Source organism: Microtus pennsylvanicus, chromosome 6, assembly GCF_037038515.1.
Source record: "Microtus pennsylvanicus isolate mMicPen1 chromosome 6, mMicPen1.hap1, whole genome shotgun sequence".
Taxonomy (NCBI): domain Eukaryota; kingdom Metazoa; phylum Chordata; class Mammalia; order Rodentia; family Cricetidae; genus Microtus; species Microtus pennsylvanicus.
Window position 1 is genome coordinate 60510528 of NC_134584.1, and position 22883 is coordinate 60533410.

A 22883-nucleotide genomic window follows, 5' to 3' on the forward strand; every position below is an offset into this window, starting at 1 on the left:
AAGTTTTTTCTTAGTAAGACATCATTATTTTATCTTCCAAGGCCTAACTTGCAACATTTAGTTAAAAGTAGACAAATGATTTCTGTCAAGTAATTAAAAGGAGAAAAATACTTTTTGACTATCCCTTAAGAGTGCTGATTTATGCTCAGAATTTTCCTAACTTTCTAATTTCCAAGGTCCAATCTTTCCATGTCATTGCAGGCCTGCAGATCAGGTTTAGTATTTGGATACTACACAGAGATCTTTTTATAGTGCTGGCCTTGTTGAAATCCTTTATGCTTTAAGCACGTATTTCTTTTAAGCAGTTTAATCTTTGCACACTACTTTCCCAGTATTTAGCCTAGGATGAGTAGTTTATCAAGTATTTGGAAGAGGCTGACAAAGTCCAGGTTCGAGCACTTAACAACCTCTGCACATCTGTTTTAGGCCACTTCCCTTGTCAAATAAAACAGTAACAGTAGTATCTGGCTCTCACACAGCCCCCATGTGTTCCTATGAACGGCAGAAAGTATAGTATGTGTAAATAACTCACCCTAACTTCCAATACTTACGTCTTTACTTAATATCTCTACCTCTAATTTTGTTTTGGTGAAGGACATCCATGTAAATCCTCTGAATTGTTCTTTCCCATATATGTTAAGTTTAATAGTCTATTACAATGGCATTTTGAGTTCTATGAGAGAAAAGTGAAATTTAGTAACTGTTTGTAGATCAACTGGAAGTCACAATGGCACACAGGAAGGCAGTAAACAACATCCCAAGAAACTACAATACCGCTGTCATACTCACTGTATAGTTTGAATTTAAAGCCTAATTAAAGCCAAAATTGCTAATCCCTGGTTAGGGAGAACATCTTTCCAGGAATCGGTGTAAAAAGGTTTGCAAACATTGATTTCCATATTTAGAAAGACCACGCTTTCTAAAGCAAAGAACAAACTTTATTTTTCAATAAAGTGCTGATTAGAAGAGTTGGGTTTCTAGGCTTTGGACTCTCAAACTGATAGCTACTTGTGCCACAATGTGTTATCTGTAGGCCCTCGGTTGAGAATATACTTGAAATTGTTAGTATTTGACAACTGCTATTCATTACCTCTGTGGCAATTCAAGACCAGATTGAAAACAAGCCAATCAGTTTTGGCTTTTGGGGATGTCTATTTTCCCAATGATGATAAAAAAGAAACTTCTGGAATTAGGACCTGCTTAAATGAGAAGTAGGCCTCTAAAGGGACATTAGAAGGTTAGAGCTTGGGCTAGTCTGTAGCTCCTGGACTCACTCTGGCTTACTGGTCCACTGAGTTTTTGAGCCCCTGCCACACATTCTTAAAAAAAAACTCCACTATGACTAGAAGGGAAACAAATACCCCACAAACTTCCCTGTTGTTCCTGTCTGGTATTATGGTCACAGTGACACAGAAGTCACTTATTCAGATACTTACAGTTTGCAGAGCTGCAGCGGAGGTCATGTGGGTAGTCTTAAAAAACAAACCAGTAAAATATTACCTCCAAACCTATCTTGGCAAGTCCCCACATTAAAGTAGATAAGCTACTCTGGTCATAATGGCCACCCTACATTGCTTTTTTTCTTAATGTGATAAGACAAAACTAGAGGCTTTTGACAATTCATTTTTTTATTACATAGCAGACATATAAACTAATCAGAGTAGGATGATCACCTCCACTTTTAATCACAAATTATTTTTCTCTTTATCCAAAAGGTACTGGAATGGCATTTTGGACTATTTCGGAATTAGTTTAGGGCAAAGGAGAAACAATATGAAGTTATTTCTCAGAAACTAGTCATGACTTCTTGAAGGTCACAAGGGTGATTGCCAGCACCACTTTGAGAACATTTATTACTAGATTACAGAAAAGTAAAAAGTGGCCCCTAAAAATTTTCAGATTGCAAGGATGGAGTAACTTCCCAAAGGCTTCTGAGCAGCTTAAGTTCTTGATAACTGGAAATATTTTCTGTGCATCCAGGAAATGTAAACAGTGCACTTTTGGTGTCGGTGTTTGCTTTAACAGCGGGGACTGCTTTTAGCAGATGGAATATGAGATTTTACAGGTTTCTGAAAACAACTGGCTAGTTGCTTCTACAACGTTTAGAGAAATCTCCGGAGAATCTACTATTGTATTCCACTGTCAACCTTTTTGTTCATCAACTGAGGGAGATTTTATTATCCTCCTGAAGGATTTGTGAGGCAGGAGGGAAAACACTCATCTGCTGTTTTGAGGTAGGTAAAATACATGACTCTCCAGAATATAACACCTGTCCACCTTCATGGTTTATACCATACTCCGTTAGTGCCACGACAAACTAAGGGACATATACCTAACACACAACTGTGCTTCTGCAAAACACTGCCAAGCTCAGCTTATTCCATGCTCTTCTACAAGTTCTACCCTCAATGAATCATGGCTCTGCATTTGCTCCTAGAATCTTGGGATTATCTCAATGACAAGTGCTAGCACATTGTACTTCATATACATTAACCTTTTATTTATATGACGAATACAGGGAAACTATTCATATTTCTATTTTCAATGGTTATACACCATAAGAACTGTGTAATGTCTCCTGAAATATAAATTATTTACAAGTGCTAAATATTTTTTCACAAATAGTGGTAAAACTTAATTCATAAAAATGTGTTATCCGATGATGAGAATAATTTTATTATGAAGATGAAGGAATTTATTATAAATTACATATTCTTACTAACCCCAGTAGGAAATATCTTGAATGGAAACATATAAGGTAGTTTATGGCATAGGTAGACACTGAACTGAGTTTCAACTCTTTTCAAAAATATACGACAAATTTGACAAATAAGTGGCTTCTGACCATCTTGAAGGACTACCTGGAAATAAGACATGTCCCTACTCTGTCAATGGCACAGATGACACTCATCAGGAACCAAACACCAATACAAAACAAATGTTGAGACATGGATTAAAGACTCTAGAGCCAATCTGGAGCTTGCTAGCCCCTGGGTCTGTGTCCCTTCTTAAGCTGTGTATTACAGCCACTGTGTAGAGGCCAGATGCCAGCAATGCTTACTGCTACTCCACATTCCACCTGAACACAGAGCTGAGTATCCTGTGGGCTTCACACCCCTATACCACCATGTGGCTCGGAAAATACGAGTCAGGGTTTACACATCAAAAACGGCAATGTCTCTTTTTTTTTAAATCAAACCCATACCTTTGCATCAATCCTGCACTCCAGAGAGCCCTACTTAAAGAGAAGAATGGCAGGGATAGAGATAAGCTGCTACACACAGTTAACCGTTTTATGTTACCACACATAGTCCAAATTAATTATGTTCCTCTCATTTCCACCTACACTGTCTGAAATGTTAAATTAAACAAACGTTTTAGGCCTGATCCTTTATTCTTTCCTTTTTATGAGACGTGTGCTAACTTAGGAAAAAATGTTGACAACACTTCCGGAAAATTCAGTTGGTAGCAGAGATGGACAACAGATGGCCGCCCAGATCAGACCTTGAAAGATGACTTACTGTTCACAAAGATGCTAATGAGGGAGTCCTATTTTTGGGACGTCCTAGAAATCTCTGACCTAATATAAAGCCCAAGATGCAGTTCAGAGCTAAGTAATTACCATAATCTGATTTCCTGTCCAAAGTAAAATAGACAGGTCTTAACTAGCTATAGACATTCCAAAGATCCTTTTGAAAAAAATGATCCCAAAAAAACACAAAGTAAGCTTCTTTGATGTTACCCTAAAGTGCAATCCATGCAGCATCAGGCAGTCTGTAAAACCTGGTGGTCTAGCAAGCTTTGTGTCTGTCTGGGCTAGGGTGATATGCTACTTAAAAAGGCTTCAAGTTCAGTACTCTGTTTCTATAGAATTTCATTTCTGAGAAAGTTTCTTTTATACTTAAACCAGTACTTAAATAATAAATGTTATGTGTAGTATGTGTTTTCAGGTAGATTAAATTCCTCTTAGCTTTAAAATAGCAATGGATTCCCACTTCCAACTGCCTTTTTATACTAAGGCTTCATTCCCAATCTTTGCATATATCTACATTACAAACTGCTCAAATTCTTGCTTCAGTGTCAAAGCTGAGAGATACTTAGACTGTAGTATCCAGACTAAGCAGGTATGAGATGTGTTTATCACCTACAAAGTTAGAAAACAGATTCCAGTTTAAGCTGACAGAAAAGAAACTGTATTTAAAGTGATGCATAAAAAACACAACAAAAACCACATTTGGGATAACTACAACAAACGCTCTATTTGGAAGACCTGACACTAATGAGAATGAAAACCACGTGACACTATTAGTCTACTCTTGTTCTACTTGCTTTTTTCCTTCTAAGAATGCTCTTTTTCAGAGAACGGCAGCTGTATCTTTGACCACACTTGACCATATTATATTAAAGAAATGCAGGGTTTTGTTTAAAATATTTTACACCTGTAATAATTTGCCAAGAATAGAGGTATTCTGGTTAGCAATCAAAATGGTTTAAATATGAACGCAATCCATAAGAATAGCAACAACAACAAAAATAGAACAATTTTTTCCAATAAAAATAGGCCAGTCACTAGAAGGTCTCATTCAATGAGGACAACATTTTTAAGCCCTAGTGAAAGGAGCCTGTGGAATCCACCAACTGTTTGTTCTACTTCATGGCCTCAAGAACCTTATGAAAAGCAGTCCCGAGACAACAGAATGACATTTGCTGAGAGTTAATACTGGAGCAACAGACTGAGGTTGATTGCTATAATCACATCCTGTGTATTAAACTGTTACATCTTAATTATTTATATAGCTCATTGGTCCATTAGCATAAAAATAGAGAACAGCATCTTGAAATTTATCTCATTTCTTGTTCAGAGATAAAAGGGTTAACTATTCTTCCCATTATTTTCTGGAGGCAAGTCTTTGTTTAGAGTCTGATGGCAATCACACGCTGGTAGTTTTTGAAGCTATTGTATGAAGAGGATGCTGAAGGCCATCACTATACAGCATACAGCAACGTAAGGACTCTTGCGTTCACCTGTTGAAAAAAGGAAGACATTCATCTTGGTTGAGTGAATGACTAATAAAGATATGATAAGGTTACTACTGAGAGATGGGAAAACAAGGACCTGGAGGCAAAATAAAACAAGCTCAATACAAACTGATTAACAAGGTGTGCTAAAATTGCAGCCCAACGCAAGGCAAAGAACTTAAAGACTCCAAAACAAAACCATTCTTATCATGTGCTGTTCATGTAAGTTTTCAAGCAACAGGGTACATGTGGAGGTTAGAGGACAAACAGGACCACTTTGGAGCGGGCTTTCTTTCCAACTGTCTATAAATTCTGACGTTTGAACTCAGATCATCAGGCAAGTGCAGAATACTGCCCCATCACCACATTTTATTATTATTATTATTATTCGTAACTCTGTGTAGTTTGCAAGAGTGACCTATGTAGACGACAATGTCACATCTCAATATAAAAAGGCTGGACATGGTTAGCAGCTAAACCCAAGTTATTTCTGAGACCTGTACCCGAAAGTACCAATGCCGTGCCCTGAAGAATTTAGGACAGAGCCAAAGAAATGCTCTCCAGCAACTCAGAGCAAAAGGATAGTCAGGTCTCTTCCTAAAAAATAAGACAAGGAATTTCTCCCTAGGGATTCTAATGCAGAACACTCAGCAATATATCTTCTTTGTATTATGGTACCAGTTCATGACCCTCATAGTATTTAGAAGACCAGCAAGATAGCCAATATTATCCCATTAAAAAAATAGGCACAAGCTCCTCCAAAGCTGATGACTACTTCTGATACACATGGTACTAAGTCTTTTACAGTCAAACATTCTTTATCTAATCTTTGGGATGAGAAGTATTTCCATTTGGGAGATTTTGGAATACTTGACTAGATCATCCCTAAAAATTTGGAAATTCTCTGAAGTCTAAAACATTTTGGGCATCATTTTCACTCACAAAATTTCTGAAATCTCAGTATTTCAATAATTTGTTAAGTTAAAAGTAGGTATTAAACACAATAACTTCTTTAATGAGTCAATTCCACATTCATTTAAGAGTGTCCCTATTTAGACACTTTCTTTTGCCTGATTTAAGATCTGATGTCGGCTTGTGAAAGTGTATTGCTAGCATACAGACCATGCAAGGGAATTCAATTCATTTTCATTGTCGCTGTGATTTTAGTAGCTGTAAACTGTACTAATTCAGAGGGTAGCAGGCATAAGAAGTAAAGCAGCAGTCACATGGAAACAGCTGAGGTATGTCTGAGTTCTTTGCGAGCCTAAGAGATGACTTTGACTAGCTTTACTTAGGTTCTTCTACAACGTGGAAATTCCTCTTCCCTATATTAAGCTCCTTAGTTCACCTTAGATACTCTTTACCTGGCTCTCATGTCAACCTTGACATCCCCATTAAGTAAAATTCTCAAGGTCACTATCAATGTTCAGAGCTTCTTCACTGTGTCAACACTGATATATTAAAATATTACATCTATTAAAACAGTATACATTTATTCAGGGGTTTTGCCTATAATTCCATCCTCCAGGAAGATCACCAATCAATATAGTCCACAAATATTGAGGCCATATTCTCAAATCTAAACTGAACCAAACTAAACTGAACTGAACAGAACTAAACCAACAAAATTCTCAAATTAAATCACAGTAAAGTAAAATAACAACCACAGATTTGGTGTTCTCAAAGTTTTTGTTTGTTTAAATTGCCTTTGCCCCCGCCCCCAAACAGACGTTTAATAGACTGCCTTCTATTAAAGGAGAATCTATAATGAAAAGGTGGTTTTAGAGTAACATTGATTTAACTAAAAAAAAAAAAAAAATTAAAAACAGAACGCTGGTTTACAATGTTAATTCATTAGGGCTAAATAAAGCCCCACAAAACACCTCACTGATCCATAAACTTTAGGTAGATGTTATAAAGTCTGTTATTCTTTTCAGGGCTGGTATGTCCACTGCTTAGCACAGTCGCAGTAAACACCCAAAGGGAGCAATTACCCCTGAACTGAGTTTTCCATCTGCTCGGTATTAATTCTTGAGGAAGTTCTTTTCTTTCTCATCTCATGACTTAGAATGCTATAATTTACAGATGGTTTTCATTTTCATGTTTTTCATTTTCTTAAAAGAGACTGCCATGTGGTAGAGCTGGGCATCTTTAGTTGAACTCGAGAAGGTTGCTTCTTGTCAGGCCGTAGCTTTGTGTAAGTGAGTGGGAATGGTTGCTGTCATATGATGTGTATCAAGATAAGATGACCTGTCTTCTGTCTTCTGCCTCAGTCCCATTACAATTGCATCCTCTCTTTGTGGATATACTGTGTGTGGAATAGAGAGCAGCAGGCTCTTGAAAAAAATGTGTGTCAGCACCAGAATTTTCATAGCTAGTTTGCTAAAAGAAAGCAAATGCTTTCAGATTTTCATAACACTTTTAAGTGACCCATTCAAGATTGGGGGGGGGGGGTCATATAAATAACTGTGCATGCACAAAGGAAAGGCAGTTATAACTAGACAGAAAAAACAGACCATAATTGAGGGACTCATCAAGACAGGCACATACTATATGTCTGATGCTTTAAGTTCTAGTCATAATTATGCACACAAAGGCTACTAAATAGAATTGTCTACAGGTCTAACTCCTATTTAAAACAAAGCTAAAAGCCTTTATCTTTTCTTTGGAAGTTAGCAACTTTATATAACAGAAAAGGAAAGTTAGCTCTTTAGTGCCAGATCTCTGCTGTCTCTCCCTGCAGAATACTACTCAGGTTTTTAACTACCTTGTTCTTGGCGATACTTTGGTCTATAATATATTTTCTTTTTCAGGTGAGGACTCCTAGGCAGTTTGGTTTACACTTACACTTAGCGATGAGGGTGATGGTCTGTTTCTCTTCTTGGTTCCTTTGCTGTGTTCAAGATTTCTTCTTCTATTTTAGGGTTTGTACCCATTATTCATGACTGAGTGGCAGATAAGCCTCTATACAAATCTATAAATCTAAGCCAGGCCTTTTTAATGTTAGCATCACTGACATCTTGAACTGGAAAATTTTATTGTGATTGGCCATCTATGCATTGTATATTTAGGGAGATCAAAAACCTGTACTCACTATATGTCTCAGATTCTATAGTTTTGACAATAAAAAATTGTTCAAGGCATGTTTAATTTTATGAGATACAACAATGTTATCTATAAAATTCATGTCTAAAGAGTACAATAAAAAAACAAAACTCTCAAAAAGTTTTAAGTGATGGGGTTGAGCTATAAGTTGAACACATATGCAAGAGAATCCAAAATATTCCCTGAATAATAGAATACTGATCTAGGCTATACATATTCTTTTGCTAATTTAAAGCGAGCCATATTTCCTATGAATTCTCATGCTTATTTCTATAGGAGAGAATAAGGCATCATGAAGAACACAGAGGAAGGAAAACTTCACATAAAAGCACACTTAATAGTTAGGGGGATAATGCTTCTCTTCTATCACTCCATCAGAATGATGGCTTTCAATAAGGTATTCTGAGAAATCCTTTGTACTTACCAACTATCCAGAAGACTAAGAAACATGGATAATTTAGCATTAGACGTCTAATTTGTAGTAGGAATTTGCCTATCATCTAAAAGTCAATGGAAGGAAAAACTTTCTCCTGAAAGTTAGTGAAATGATTAACAAATGATGCCTTAACACTCTGAAGTCCAATTTACACCTCAACTGTGCTTAGTTATGTTACACTGGCTCCCAGGACTTTAGAAAAATGTCTAAGTATTCTTTTTTCTTTTTTGAGACAGGGTTTCTCTGTAGCGTTGGAGTCTGCCCTAGAACTAGCTCTTGTATCCCAGGCTGGCCTTGAACTCACAGATTAAATCCTAACTCAAGGGTTAAGTGTGAACCATGTGGGCTGTTGATAAACTAGCTTAAAAATAAAAGGCATAAAAAAAGGCATACTCTTTAAATTATGAAGTTAACTGTGCTTTAACAGAAGAAGGTAGTTACAAGGAAATTCAAGGATAATAAAATATTGAAATATGACATTAATGTGTATATACATATATGTTTAATTACAAATATTTCCAAAGACAACAAACTTTACTTCCAGTCTAAGTAGTCTAAGCACAAAAACCACAAAGTATTTTTTAATTACATGTTAAAGATGGTATAGCTGATTATTAAAAATTATTACTTTTGCACTACATTTCGTTTACTTTCTGACCACTCTGAATTTACGTGAACAGTATCACATGAGGATAAAATAAGAAGTCAACCTGATGTGTATTTAAAATGCAAGTAACCTTACTATTGTTATTACACATGAATGAAGCTCATCCTTAGTTATCAAAACAGTATCCATGAGGGCTGGTGAGAGGACTCAGTGGGAAAAAGAGCCTGCCCTCAGGCTTGCCTCTACAGGAATCATGTGTGTGGAGGAGCAAAGTAACCACTACAAGCTGTGCTCTTCACACGTACATTGTAGCGTGCGTACCCTCACCCTTACACAAAACAAATATTTAAAAAGTGTAGCAAAAGTATTAAAAATTATGTTAAAAGCAGTAATTTTGAGAAAATGATACATGAAGATAGTTTTTACATGAGTCTTTGTAATATTCTAGACTTATTTCTTACAGAACATAGCTCTGTGTTTTATTATTTTTCCATATCCCTGTTAATAAAATATTACAAAGTTCCCCGTTACATCTAGTTTTAAATAGCAGAAAATGAAAACTGGGAGAATTCTGTAAGTTCTTACAAAATTACAGATGATTGAGAAGCCTATATTTGGAAAACTGACAACTGATTGCCAAGCGTATAACATAAATAAGGTGTCCAATAATTTATAGTTGAAGAAATGAATGCAGATTAGACACTTACCAATTCGGGCACACTTCCAAAATATTCCCAATAGTCTACACAGGATAAAACAGAACAAAAACAATTTGTGATTACTGCAAAAGTCAGTTCATTTCTGTCAATATCACAGAACACTAATTCTACATACTGGACTTTAAGATGTGCTCACTGGTCAGGAGCCACCAGTTATAAATGAAAACTGGGCTGGAAATACCATGAACCAGCACTGGAGAGAAGCTACTATTAACTGGACTATATGTGTGTCAGAGGTCAGAATTAGGGCACGTTAATGTGAGAGTGGCTAAAATTTATACAAGGACTCAATGAATTAATTCATTCAACTTCAAGCTCATTGTCACTTTCAAAAGCAAAAAAATTACATGTTAATTTAAGTAGTAATTTTGAGATAATTACACATGAAGATAGTTTTTAGATGTGCTTTTGTAACATACTACAAGATTTATTTCTTACAAATTATAGCTTTGTGTTTCATTGATCCATAACTCTAGGAGTAGTCCTTACATGTGCTAGTTAACAAGGAAATATACATAAATGTAAGACTACATTTTTAATATAATGAAAATTATTAGTTTAGGTGGAAATAAGCATGAGTGTATTAAGTGTGACATTTAAGACATATATTCCAGGAATAACATTTAAGATGAAGATGTTCTTTTAAATTCCATGAATAAGGAAATTATGAGTTAAATATACACACATAAATGGACATTTCACTTATTTGGAATACATAAAAAGCAACAGCTTTGGCAAAAGCAAATTTGAAAAAAATTTGAAAAAAAAAACCAAAATAAATCAAAAACAGTACAGCTGTTTTGAGGTATATACATACCTCTAACTATGTTTATCTAAGCTTACAATTATGTTCATAAACAGAGTACTAATTAAGACAAATCAACCTTATTTATTTATAATATGAAGACTATCTTCCTTATCTGAAGAGCTTAAATATCAAGGATATTTATATACTTTTTTTCAAGGAAAGATGGTTAATGAATCCTCACATTTAAACAGCAAGCTCACAGGCAAATACAATTCAGAAAATAACCTAAGCTACCGACAATGCCAGACTGTGCTTTAACTCAGCCGCACTTCATGGTTTTCAGAGCAGCATCCACGCTCAGAGGACTTTATGAGGAGTCTGCAGAACAGTAACAGGGCTGTGCACAGTAATGTGCACTGAAGGAACACGGGGCAGGAAATCTAAGCATTACTCAGAATTGGCTTTTTTACCCAAATAGAAAACTGAGGTCACCCTTACAAAACCATGTGTGTTTGATTCTCAGCACCTATGGGTCAGAGTAAGATATCTCAAGTCCCTTCATGGGAAACTCAGGACCCTGAACAGTTTGAAATCACCAGGCCACAAAAGGCAGGTCTCCCAAGTCTAGTCTAGGAATAAGGAGCTATTACTCTGGACTTAGTTCAGACCTATCCAGCAGTGAGCTGTTTCAGAGAATTTCCTAAGGCACGCCTCTGAACATCTAGATTGCTGTTTATTTTTATTTTTTTAAAGGAACTTTGTTAGTTGCTAAAAACCACTACAATCTGTTGCTTAATTTCTATGGCTTGAATGTGTATGCCTCTGCTGACAGAGCTGTAAGCTCAGGGAACTAGGAAGATGCTGTCTAAGGAGCAGTCCTTCAGTGCAGCCCTGGTCCAGACCATCTGGATCAGTTTGTAGAAAATGGAGTTAAATGTAAACAAATAGTCAAGACATCAAAAATGCATTGCACCTGACAGTGAGGTAACTCCACCCAAGCACGGTAAACACAATGACAAATCTCTTGTGAGAAAAGAGAATCAAATAATCACTTCTACAGAAAAGAAGTTTTTATTTATAATCAAGTAAAATTGTTTCTAATTGTACACACAACTGACACTATTAGCTTTTATTTTGAAACGTAAAAACAAGAAAGCCTTTTGGGGACCTTTAATGTAGGAGAAATATACTACTACTCAACCTCTACTGTAAGGTTGGTAGCCCTGAGAACTCCTTGATCAATGTAGCATGTTATGGATACATTCCTACTCCCAAAGAGAAGAGGGGCAGACATGTCCACATGCAACTTCCCTTTGAAGAGAAATTTCATGACAGCGCTAGAATAGTAAAAATGCTCAATTCTAACTTTAGTAGTGACTACTTTGTAAGATCAAACTCCTATTTTATTGGGTCTTACTCATTATATTACAATTCTAAATAACTGATTAGAATAAAAAGCTATAAAATATGTACAATAGGAGTTCAGAGAAGGGGGTGGAAAGGGGAAAACCATGTCTACAAAGTTACCAGGGCACTGTCATAACAATTGATGGATATATAACATGTCTCACCTTCAGTCAGAAGAATCTTGAGTCCACTTTTATTCAGTATGTGAAATTTCAAGCCATACTAGATCACTTCTGAAGTTTACTCATTAATTTAGTAAGGTACTACAAATATTTTAGAGCTTTAAAGCATGAAGAAAATGCAAAAACTTACTCAAAACTAAGCTATAAATAGAATTAAACTGTCTAATGACGCTCACGGTAATTTATATTCGATGCTGGTGAGAACTGACTTGACCAATATCATTAGGAACATACCCAGTTTTATTTCTGTCCAGGAGGCTGGGTGCCAAGGATCGGATATAAGCACACGTACATATAAGCAGCAAGATTACAGTCAACAGACTCTGAAAATTGAAAATGGCAGACTATAAAGAGAAAGAGAGAAAACAAAACAAAAACAAATTAATATCACAAGAGAAATTTCCTATCCAAAAAATGCCACACAATTCCACATTACAGGCAACACGATGTCGCACAACATGCAAACAGCATCATGAAGTCTTTAAAGGTGAACTTTCCTTCCATTCTTTAAAGTAAAGAATGCAGGAGATGCACCAGAAATGTAAATCCATGAACCTGAATGTCATGGATTCAAATCACCGGAGCCAAGTGGACTCTGTATAGTGAACGCAGATGGTCAAGGCGTGCAGAGTACTAGACAGAGGACAGGTGGTCTCCACACTGTCAGGGGCTGGCTGTGTGAGCCTGGGGACCATTAAGTCTTAGCCTTCATTTGGCATTTACAAATCTGAGCAAAGCTAGGGAGAAAGATTAAATACTGACTAAAGTTTCTTTCAACTGAGCTTTTTAACTGGGATAAGCATATTTTAAAAATATGAAATTATGTTCCAAGCCCTGATAAATATTAAGATTATTAGACATTGGTGAAAGAAAAGCACCTGCCCTTCCTTTTCAGTCACTCGTTATGTAACAGTGCCTTCTCCTATTGTAAAGTTTTACTAGGAATCCTAAGAGTTATATATTTAAAGAGGCAAACAGGTAATCATGGGTTTCAAGTCTAAACCTAGAGTTTGGCTCATTCCATTCAGTATTCAGGTCCTCTACAAGAGCAACAAGTACCCTTAGCTGCTGAATCCTCTCTTTAGATTATCAGCCCAGCTCGGTCGGGAAGGCTCCCAGAGCCCAGAAGTTCACCCTCTGTATTGCCGCGGTTCTTGTAATGCCTAGGCTCTTCTGGAACTAGAGATCCCTCGGCCTTTGCCTCTCAAGTGCTGGGATTCCAGGGGCATTTTCCTTAGGAACCTTTTCTACACCTCACATAGTAACTGACACTTCTGCTATACAAGCCACTCCGGAAGTGTGAGCACTGCACAGTCAATCTCTAACACCTGGCAATGTGTCTGAAGCACAGTGCAAACAAAAAGAGAAGCTTTTAAGAAGCTGCAAGAAAATCATATATGACAACTCTTCCGTTATTAGACGCTTCCATTAGGAGGCACATAAAATACATCAATCCCAGTCAACAGTCAACAGTATGCCTATTTAGTAAATTTAGAAGCAAAATTAGAAGATTTTCTTTCTTTCTTTCTTTCTTTCTTTCTTTCTTTCTTTCTTTCTTTCTTTCTTTTTTTTTTGGTTACTCAAGACAGGGTTTCTCTGTGTAACAGCTCTGGCTATCCTGGAACTCGCTTTGTAGACCAGGATGGTCTCAAACCCATATCCTCCTGCCTCTGCCTCCCAAGTGCTGGGATTAAAGGTGCCTACCACAACAGTGCGACTACATTTCTGAAAAAAACAGGAGGAATACATCATAATTATTTTTCAAAGGTAAAACTGCTACTTGTAAGTGAGGTTCACTTGAAAATCTCAGAAGCTAGTGAAAATGCTATGAACTTCAAGAGATAAGTCAGGTAAGAGAAACACATGGTCAAAATGCACACATAAATAACCTTCAGAATTATATTATTAACCAAATGAAAAATGAAACAAAAAGACAATAAAGAGTAACTAGAGCAAAACCTTCAGATTTCTAAGCTTAAAAAGAATTACATTACATTAGTAACAAAGGCAAACCCCCAAACCCAAACAACTACCTTAACACACATATAAGGTCTTTGTATAATTAGTATCAACTGATAAAGTTCTCAGTTCTGAAGCTAAGGCTGTGAAGCTAACCCAAAAAAATGAAATTAATACCAACACATGACTTCTGAAACAGACAGTTGATTCTCAAGCTTATATATGAAAAAAAAAATGAACAGGATAATTTTAAGAAAATTATTTTTCTTAAATTGCCAGGCATTACTAAAATTATTTTTACATATTTCGATAAATAAGACATTACTGAAAAAGCCAAGAATTGCACATTATTAACCAATAGTGCTTAGTGTGTGCAAGCTTATGGATTTGTAGTTTTGCATGTATGTATGATGGTGAGAGGCTTGGTCCTTCCAATCTCCATCTTTATTTTTAAGGCAGGATTGTTCATGCAACTTGGACTTTGCGACTTCAGCTAAACCAGCTCAACAGGGAGTTTCTGAGACTCTTCTATCTCTCTGCCTTTCCACCCATGGGATTATAGGACCACTTTAAAAAATATTGACACAGGGGGTTGAATTCAGGTTCTCATGCTTGCCTGTTAAGCAATCTACCAACCCAATCCCCACTTACTAATATAACTAGTGACAAAAATGATTATACACAAATTATATTAAGAACTGGGCAGACAGAATGCAAGATCTCAATGCTAGGATAGTCTTAGATCTATAAGCACTGATTCAAAGTGGGAAAATAAGGATGACTGTGGGTGGACTTTATTAGTGAGTGTAAGTTTTATGTCTTCAAAAAATGAACAAAAACACTTGTAATAGCCATTTTAATACTTGTTTTCCTGTGTAAAGATTTTGCTCACTTACAAAGCAAAGGTGGTATTTAATATGTATTGGCTTTTAATTAAATTTGGTTTTAAGTTGATGTCTGTGAAGCCAAATGGTTAAAACACTGCCACAGTGGTTGTCTTTCAAAGATCATTTGACATGCACATGAATATACTGATAGTATTTCTCTCTAGGCAAACAATATGCATATTTAGGGTCCACCCTGGGAAATAAAGTTGACACTAAGGATATAAAGTTAAATTGCACAAATTTTTCCTTATTTGGAGCTCATAACTAACAACAACTACTGACATTCACCTGATATTTTATTTTTAAGAAGTTGTTTTATTTGCATTGGTGTTGAGGTCTCAGATGCCCTGAAATGAAGTTACAGACAGTTGTGACCTGCCATGTGGGTGCTGGAAATTGAACCTGGGTCCTCTGGTAGAGCAGTGATCTTAACTGCTGAGCCATCTCTCCAGTCCTCACCTGGTATTCTTTTACATCTTCATACCCATCATAGTTATTATATCTTTATGTTATAGGTGACAAACACACACCCCAATTATCTGACTAGAAAAAGATGGATATTTTCAAAACTAAACAGTATTATATTGTAGCACCAGCAAGAGATGGTTTGGAACCCTGGGGATCGACAGAAGTTTTCAAAAGAAAAGCTTTAATAAGAAAGCAAATACATGTTAATCCACAATAGACTTCATTTAGAAGGAACAAGAATATGGTAGGTTCTAGAAAAGACAACACAGCAGTGTGTCTATGTATGTGTGCTTGTGTGTGTGTGTGGGGGGGGGGAAGGGACTGGCTAAGGAATTTTAGAATTAACACTTATAATCCTTAGAAACCAAGGATTCTAGTGGTAAAATGGCTAGTTTTACAAAGTAGGTTTACTATCTTCTTAATGGGGTATCTAAATCAAGGATTTCACCATGTATTCCACTTTTTCCCCCCGAAAGCCTTGAAAAATAATCTTAATGGTAAGACACCAAAGCTGGTCTCTGTGTGTTTGAGTCCACGCGTGCGCATGTGCATGCAGGGAGCAGAGTTGCCCATGAAATGCTGAGTATACAAAAAGCTCATCTTAGCCTTCTTTTTCTTTTCCTGTGTTTGAAGGTTTTCATAATAAAAGATAAAACAACACTCACCATCATGCCTATTATTAAGTGGAATGTGTATATATAATTTGTGTGTGTATAATCATTTACAAACGAAAGCTGTTTACATGTACAAAACATATGATATACGCAACTTTGTTCAGGGATTTAAGAAGTTTATATTTTAAACAGATAATATTAGACGGTAATGTCTTTCATATGTACTTATACTCTGGTCAAGATTGTTTTCTAAGTTATGGACATTGGCCTGTTACCTGTAACATTTCTCCCAATGCTCAGCATCTGCTGTCTACTGATCCAAGCTTACTCTCTGGGTTAAAAGAAACAGATGCCCTTATTTAGTAGAAATACCAATGAGACTTTCCACATAAAGATCTTAATAAGAGAAGAATGGGAGCTAAACAAAGATAGCACATGATAACAAAATAAAAAGATGTAAATTTCATTAATAACAGGCATTACTGAGAAAAATCAATTTAGATTAAAGCACTAAGTACATAATTTTGCTAATTATCCAAGAGAAGTCTATAAACTGTTGTGAATTTATATTTGTCAAAGGCATTTCAGATAAATGAGCAAAGACAAAAATACTATTCCGATTATGCAAAAGGCCTAGGCTGTGAAGGCCCGAGGTAATTTCTACCTAGATTCACATTTATCACTTTGTGCAACTCCAATGTTCTATCAAGATCCAACTCTGAAGGTGCTCACACCTTGAAAAAGGTGTATTGTTCTCATTCTAATACACACACTAAATTCACTTTCAAGAGGTATGTATAGCTGAGTAGGCAAACTTGCTAACTAAAAACTCTAGATACTCAACACTCCACAATTTAAAACAGTAATTATGAAACATGCTAATTATCAAGGGGTCACAAATACATATGCTCTTGTGTGCTGATTTGCTAATTACTAACTTCTTTGGTCTTTTTACTTTTTAAAGTCCATGGGTAATATAAGTAAACTTAGAGAGTTACACGTATCAAAGTAAAATACAAAACCTTCACTGGGTTCTGAACTCTTTTCTTCCCTACAGCAATGGTTCTCAACCTTCCTCATGCTGCAACCCTTTAATATTTAATACTCATGTTGTGGTGACCTCCTAACCATAAAGTTATTTTCATTGCTATGTCATAACTGTATAATTTTGCTACTGTTACAAATCATAATGCAAATATCTGATATGTATCTGATACCTGATGTGATCCCCAAAGGGGAACCGCTGCCCTAGAGTAACTAGAAGATTATTATTGTTATATCTTAATACATAAAGAGACTCTGGCTGTCTTTCCACACATCAACATGCATTTATGCAGATTTTGTTTTTAATGGGATGCTGCCACAAAGAAAACTTAGAAACAACATTTTCCATTTAAGTTCTTCATTCTTTTAGCGGTTTAGCGAGTTGCCACACTTCCTGATCTATACTTCGCTACTTGTAAAAAGGAATATTTTGTTAACCCCGATGGGCACACTGTCTCCAAACCTCACTCTTAAAAGTGATATGCAAAGACTGTAATAAACTATGCTTGCACAGGTGGAGGTATTCTTTAATGGGCTGGAGGTGAGAGAAGGGGAGTATCGGATGTTGGGTCAAAAGCAACTTATTGATCTTTTTCCCCCCAAGATAATGAAAACTTGGATGCAAAGTCTGTTGCCACGTGTGATTAGAAACATATTCGTATGTATGTGCAGGTAATGTTTTTACATGGGGTCCATTCTGTCTACCACATCTATAAATGTTTCCTTTTCATAAAGAAGCATCAAATGACATTCCCTTGAAACAGGGCTGCCTGTGGCATTTACTGAAACATAGTATCAAACACAATAGTAACCCTTAGGCTGTGGGACACAGAAACCCTTCTTTGACCTTAGATCACTTACAATTGTGCACTTCACTTTAAAACACAGTATTAGAGACTACCAAATTATTCTCTTCTTACGCTCTTCAATTGTAACTCTCCATTGCAGACTAATCACCAACCATAACTAACCAGAGCTTCCAATAGTTTGGAACAACTATGTTGGTTCCTTGAGTTAAAGCAGCCAGATGAGAAGCTACTCGATAATCATTCTGAAGTAAAATTAAGTACTTAAGTAGTGAAATAATGAAAGGGTTCACAGGCATTCTTATTTCGAGTCATTCCTGAATGCTAAAGCTATATCCACCAAGTTTGGAAGTGGGAGCTTGTTCTAGAATTATAAATGAAAGCAGCCTGGACAGATGTTAATAGAACTTTTAAATCAGAAATCTTAAGAAACCACCTCGGAACATTAGAAATATAGAGTTGGGAACAGTTGGTATCAAACATATCACAAAAATCTTAAAAAAAAAAAACACGGGGAAATAAATTAGTAGAGTAGGCACTCTATCTCTAATGATTGGTTACTAACAAGATTTAATCAACAGAAAGGATGTTTAACTTACCGGATTTCCCTAAGTATTGGATCACTGTGCTCCTTGCAGATTTATTTTTAGTATCAGCAAAACAAAATGTTCAGCGTATTAGCTAAGTAAGAGGCTTCTTTTTGTGTAACACTGTCTTAGAGTTTCAAACTTTTATTGCTCACATTTAAACTAAATTTTTATTGACATTAATTCCTCTAGGTTAACTCCAAGAACACGTTAAAATTAAGAGTTAATCTATAAGGATGATCGCAGCCAAGACTCCAGGAAACAGAGATACACAGCCTGAACTGGTAATTTCCTGTGACCTGGGCAAGACTTCCAATAGAGGGACTGGACACCAACCCAGCCACATAACCTCCGACCTACAAGCTATCCTATGAGATGTGCTGGGGTTAGGAGTGGAATAGAGATTGTGGGTGGCCAACCAATGACTGTACCATCCTCAGACCCATGCCATGAGAGTGAGCCCACCACTGACACTGTCTGGAATACCAGGACTTAGAGCTGGATGGTCCAGAGACCTAGGACAGAACCAAACACACTGGAGAAAAAAAAAGTCAATGTAACGGTGCCTAATGATATTCTGCTATACTCGGAGATTGGTGCCCAACTGTCATCAGAGTTTCCATCAGTCAAGGATGGAAACAGACGCAGAGACCCAGTCACACATTAGGCTGAGCTCAAGGAATCTTGCTCGAGAGAGGTAGAAAGGATTGTAGGAGCCAGAGGAGTGAAGGACACCACAAGAAAACCCACAGAATCAACTAAGTTGGGCTCATAGGAGTTTAGAGTCTGAACCAATAACCAGGGACCCCATACAGGACTGAACCAGGCATTCTGAATATATGTGACAATTGTAGTTGGATCTTCTTGTGGGACTCCTAGCAGTGGGAGCAGGAGCTGTCTTTTACTCATTTCCTGGCTTTTGGAACCCCATTCCTTATATTGGGTCACCTTGCCCAGCCTCAATACAAGGGAGGTGCTTAGTCTTACTGTAGCTTGATATGCCACGTCTTGGTAATATGGGAGTCCTGCCCTTTTCTGAAGAGAAATGAAGGAGGAAAGGATATAATGAAAACTTCGGTCAGGATAAATAAATAAACAAACTAAAAAAAAAAATTAAGAGTTAAACACCAAAGACAAAAATTTAAAACACTAGCTAGACTTTTTTGTTTGACACAAAACTAGTTTCTTTTTTCCTTAGGGTAGAGAAAACCACAGAAATCAACACCCCTAACCTAATTATGATAAAATATATACCATACTGGGAAAATAGGTCAGCATTTTATCATTTGCAAACCTTGGTCAGGTCAGCATTTTCCAACTAGATTTTACTTAGCAATTAATATGTACTATTGTCATTTAAAAATGGGAACCACAAAATGGAGATAAATATTAGCTCCAAATACAAAAACACCCAATCTACACAAGTAACCCAAATTGACTGAATACATGCATGCTCTTCAGGACCAGAGGCTATTACACATATGACTATTTAGCACATACATTTATCACCGAATAAATCAACATTTCTCCTCAGTTGCCTTTGCTCTAACTAGCCCTGTTTCAGAAGTGCATAAAGACTTTATTTACTCATTTTCCACTACAGAACTTTGATGATGAGTCAAGCCACAGTTCAGAGTTCATACACACCAGGCAGTGTTAGTAGCGATCTAGTCCAAAGGTGGAACTAATACTTGATAGCTTTAAAAAATGAAATCTTCATAGGACACCTCGATAAAATGATTGAAAAGATATTCTGAAGGGTAAAAAGCAAATACTACTATGAAAAAATGTATTTTGCAATCAAGAAAAGACAATCAAATACAGGCTGTTTGGTAAAAGAGAAAAGCTAAACGCTGGCCATGTGTCACTGGCCCCTCTCTAGAACTGCTCAAAGCATTAAACGCAGCAACTCCCCAAATTTAGACTTAAAGAAGCTACAATCTCTGGGAACTCAAAAGTATTTATTAGCAGTTACGTACTCTGAGAGAAGATCACTGCACCTACATTACACTTTATACACCGTGTGCAATGGCTTTCAGAGTTAAATTAATGGAACATTTTCATAAGATCAAATTTATTTTTGTAACACTAAAGATACATGTTTTTCTCCTGTCCTTTTTATTGTCAATACAACAAGAATTATCACCTAAATGTTTCTGTCACAAACTTGCCTTTACCTCTTGGATTTCCTGTGCGATTAATGACATCTTTGACCAGTGGAAAAGACCAGAAAGGACCAGATATACGGTGATTAAAGGAGCTACTATGTTTAAGCCTTACCTTCAATGTCATATATATGACATTGATATATAGTATATATTATATAATAATAACAATATTATATAATATATTAAATCAAGATGATCTTGGGTGGGCAATATACTTAATCCTTTTTGTGTGTTAAAATATTTATGTCCAGTAATATCTCTAATAAAACATTGCATACAATTATATTTTCTTATAACACTTAAAAAAGTAAAACTTGTAGATTAAAAAAAAGGTCCCATAGCTCAATAATGTTATCACGTATCCTTCCATAGCCATTGTACACATATAAGAACATGTACAATTCACCCTTCAATGTGGGTTATGCCTCCATGGAGTCAACAAATCATGGATTGAAAAAAGAAAACTGGAGAAGAAACTTGCACATCTACACTAAACACAGGTGACATTTTTCTTGTTACCATTCTGTAGGGAGACATTAAGATAAACCCAAGGCCTGGCTTTACTTACTAGGTTTGAGAGCCTAGGCAACTCGGTCACCCTACTTTTCAGCTCCTTTCCCTCTAAATATCTCAGAAGTGGGAGTTTACAGCAAGACAAGGCTTAGGAACTCTTTAAAACAAAATTTGATACACAAAGAACACTAACAAACAAAAGCTTTTTTTTTGTTTTTTGAAAAAGTTAAAACACTATCAGTCTTAAACGATCTTTGTGCGTTCTATGAGCAAAGTTACTCTACTTCAGTTTCTTGGTAGAGAGGAAGAGAGCATTCTTCTAAGTTTAGTACCACCGTATTAACAACATCCTTCTGGCTAAGTGTATGTTACTGTGTGGTAGGCAGCAAAACAGGCTGCGATGGGCACTAAAACATTAACCCGGATAACAAAAATGTGCTAGTCAATGCTCCCTCCTTTCCCAGGTGCTAATCTTGCTTAGGAAAGAAACTCCAATTTATGCCCAAACCTTGACAAACTGTCAAGAGGGCAGGAAAGACCAACCGAGCTTTTGACCACTGTTCTAAAGGCAGTGTACTGTAGATGATGTCGGAGTAACTCCTGGGAACTCAAACTCAGCTTCTCTTCACCATGGAATCCAGGTGGGGGGTGGGGTCATGGCTGCTTTTCAGATGATAAAAAATACATTCTTTCGCTAGGAATATGCTTATAAATGGTTTCTAAATTCACCTAAGTGGTGGTGCAGGGTTCCTTGCCTTGAATTTTGTTGTGGTTGCTATTTTCTGATTTGCACTGAAAGCTTTCCTGAGGTCTAAGCTATTAAACAATCATTAACACTAACATGAAATTTCAGGGAGGGCGGAGGTTTGCGAGGAAGACCCCGGCCAGACAATACTACGAGGAAGCACACTAAGCTCCTACAAGACAGATCCAACTTTGCAGGGAACTTGAATCCTTAAAACATTCGTTTGCAAAGAAGCACCATTACAATGGAAAGAATGCTGTGGAAGAGACCCTATCTCAGAGCTTTGGATTCAACAGGTAGAACAGAAGGTGTAGGACCTAGAGTTAAGGAAAAGCAGCAATCTATTAATTATCACTGTAAGATGCGGGCTGCGTGATACACGGAGCACATAAAAGGAAGGGGAAAAGGAAACTGAAACTAGCGTTTGAGAGTGGATGTCCACAGATATATGTAACCGACCGGCCGAACATGCCACCGAAACTGTACTAAACAGCTCAGCAAGGCGGCCTCTTCGCGAGGGGCCGAGCCCACCACCACCCGCGCTCTCCCTAAGGCTCTCGGCCTGATGCTCCGGGACGAGCCTCCGAGCCGCTCGACTCCTCGGCCTGTGCACCGCAGGGTCCCGGAGAACTTGGCTCCCGCCCGGGCTCCCGCGCTCCACAGCACCCGCGCCATCCCCGCAGCCCCTCCATGAAGCCCAACCGCGGCCCTGCACCCCAGGTTCTTACCATAGTGAGGCCGGTGCTGGTCCAGCCACATCACCCTTCCGGGCCGGGGCGGAAGAGGACGCCCGCCCGCTGCGCTTCCCGCTCTCTCCGGCCGCCCGGTTGGGCCTATCACGGGGCCTCCGCCCAGCCTGCGCCATCCCG

The 22883-nt window shown here is 37.2% G+C and overlaps 1 protein-coding gene and 1 non-coding gene across 2 annotated transcripts; both read right to left on the reverse strand.

The window, feature by feature from the left end:
- On the reverse strand, positions 1-22874 carry Tmem167a (transmembrane protein 167A). The gene is made up of 4 exons (XM_075976356.1): positions 22743-22874; positions 12458-12567; positions 9875-9909; positions 1-5025 (listed from the first exon to the last, which is right to left on the reverse strand). Exons 1-4 carry the CDS (start codon positions 22743-22745, stop codon positions 4955-4957), a joined length of 219 nt encoding a protein of 72 aa, XP_075832471.1. The 5' UTR covers positions 22746-22874; the 3' UTR covers positions 1-4954.
- LOC142853236 (small nucleolar RNA U109) lies at positions 11806-11940 on the reverse strand. The gene has a single exon (XR_012911154.1). It is a non-coding gene; the product is annotated as a small nucleolar RNA U109 (small nucleolar RNA).
- Positions 22875-22883: the final 9 nt, after the last annotated feature.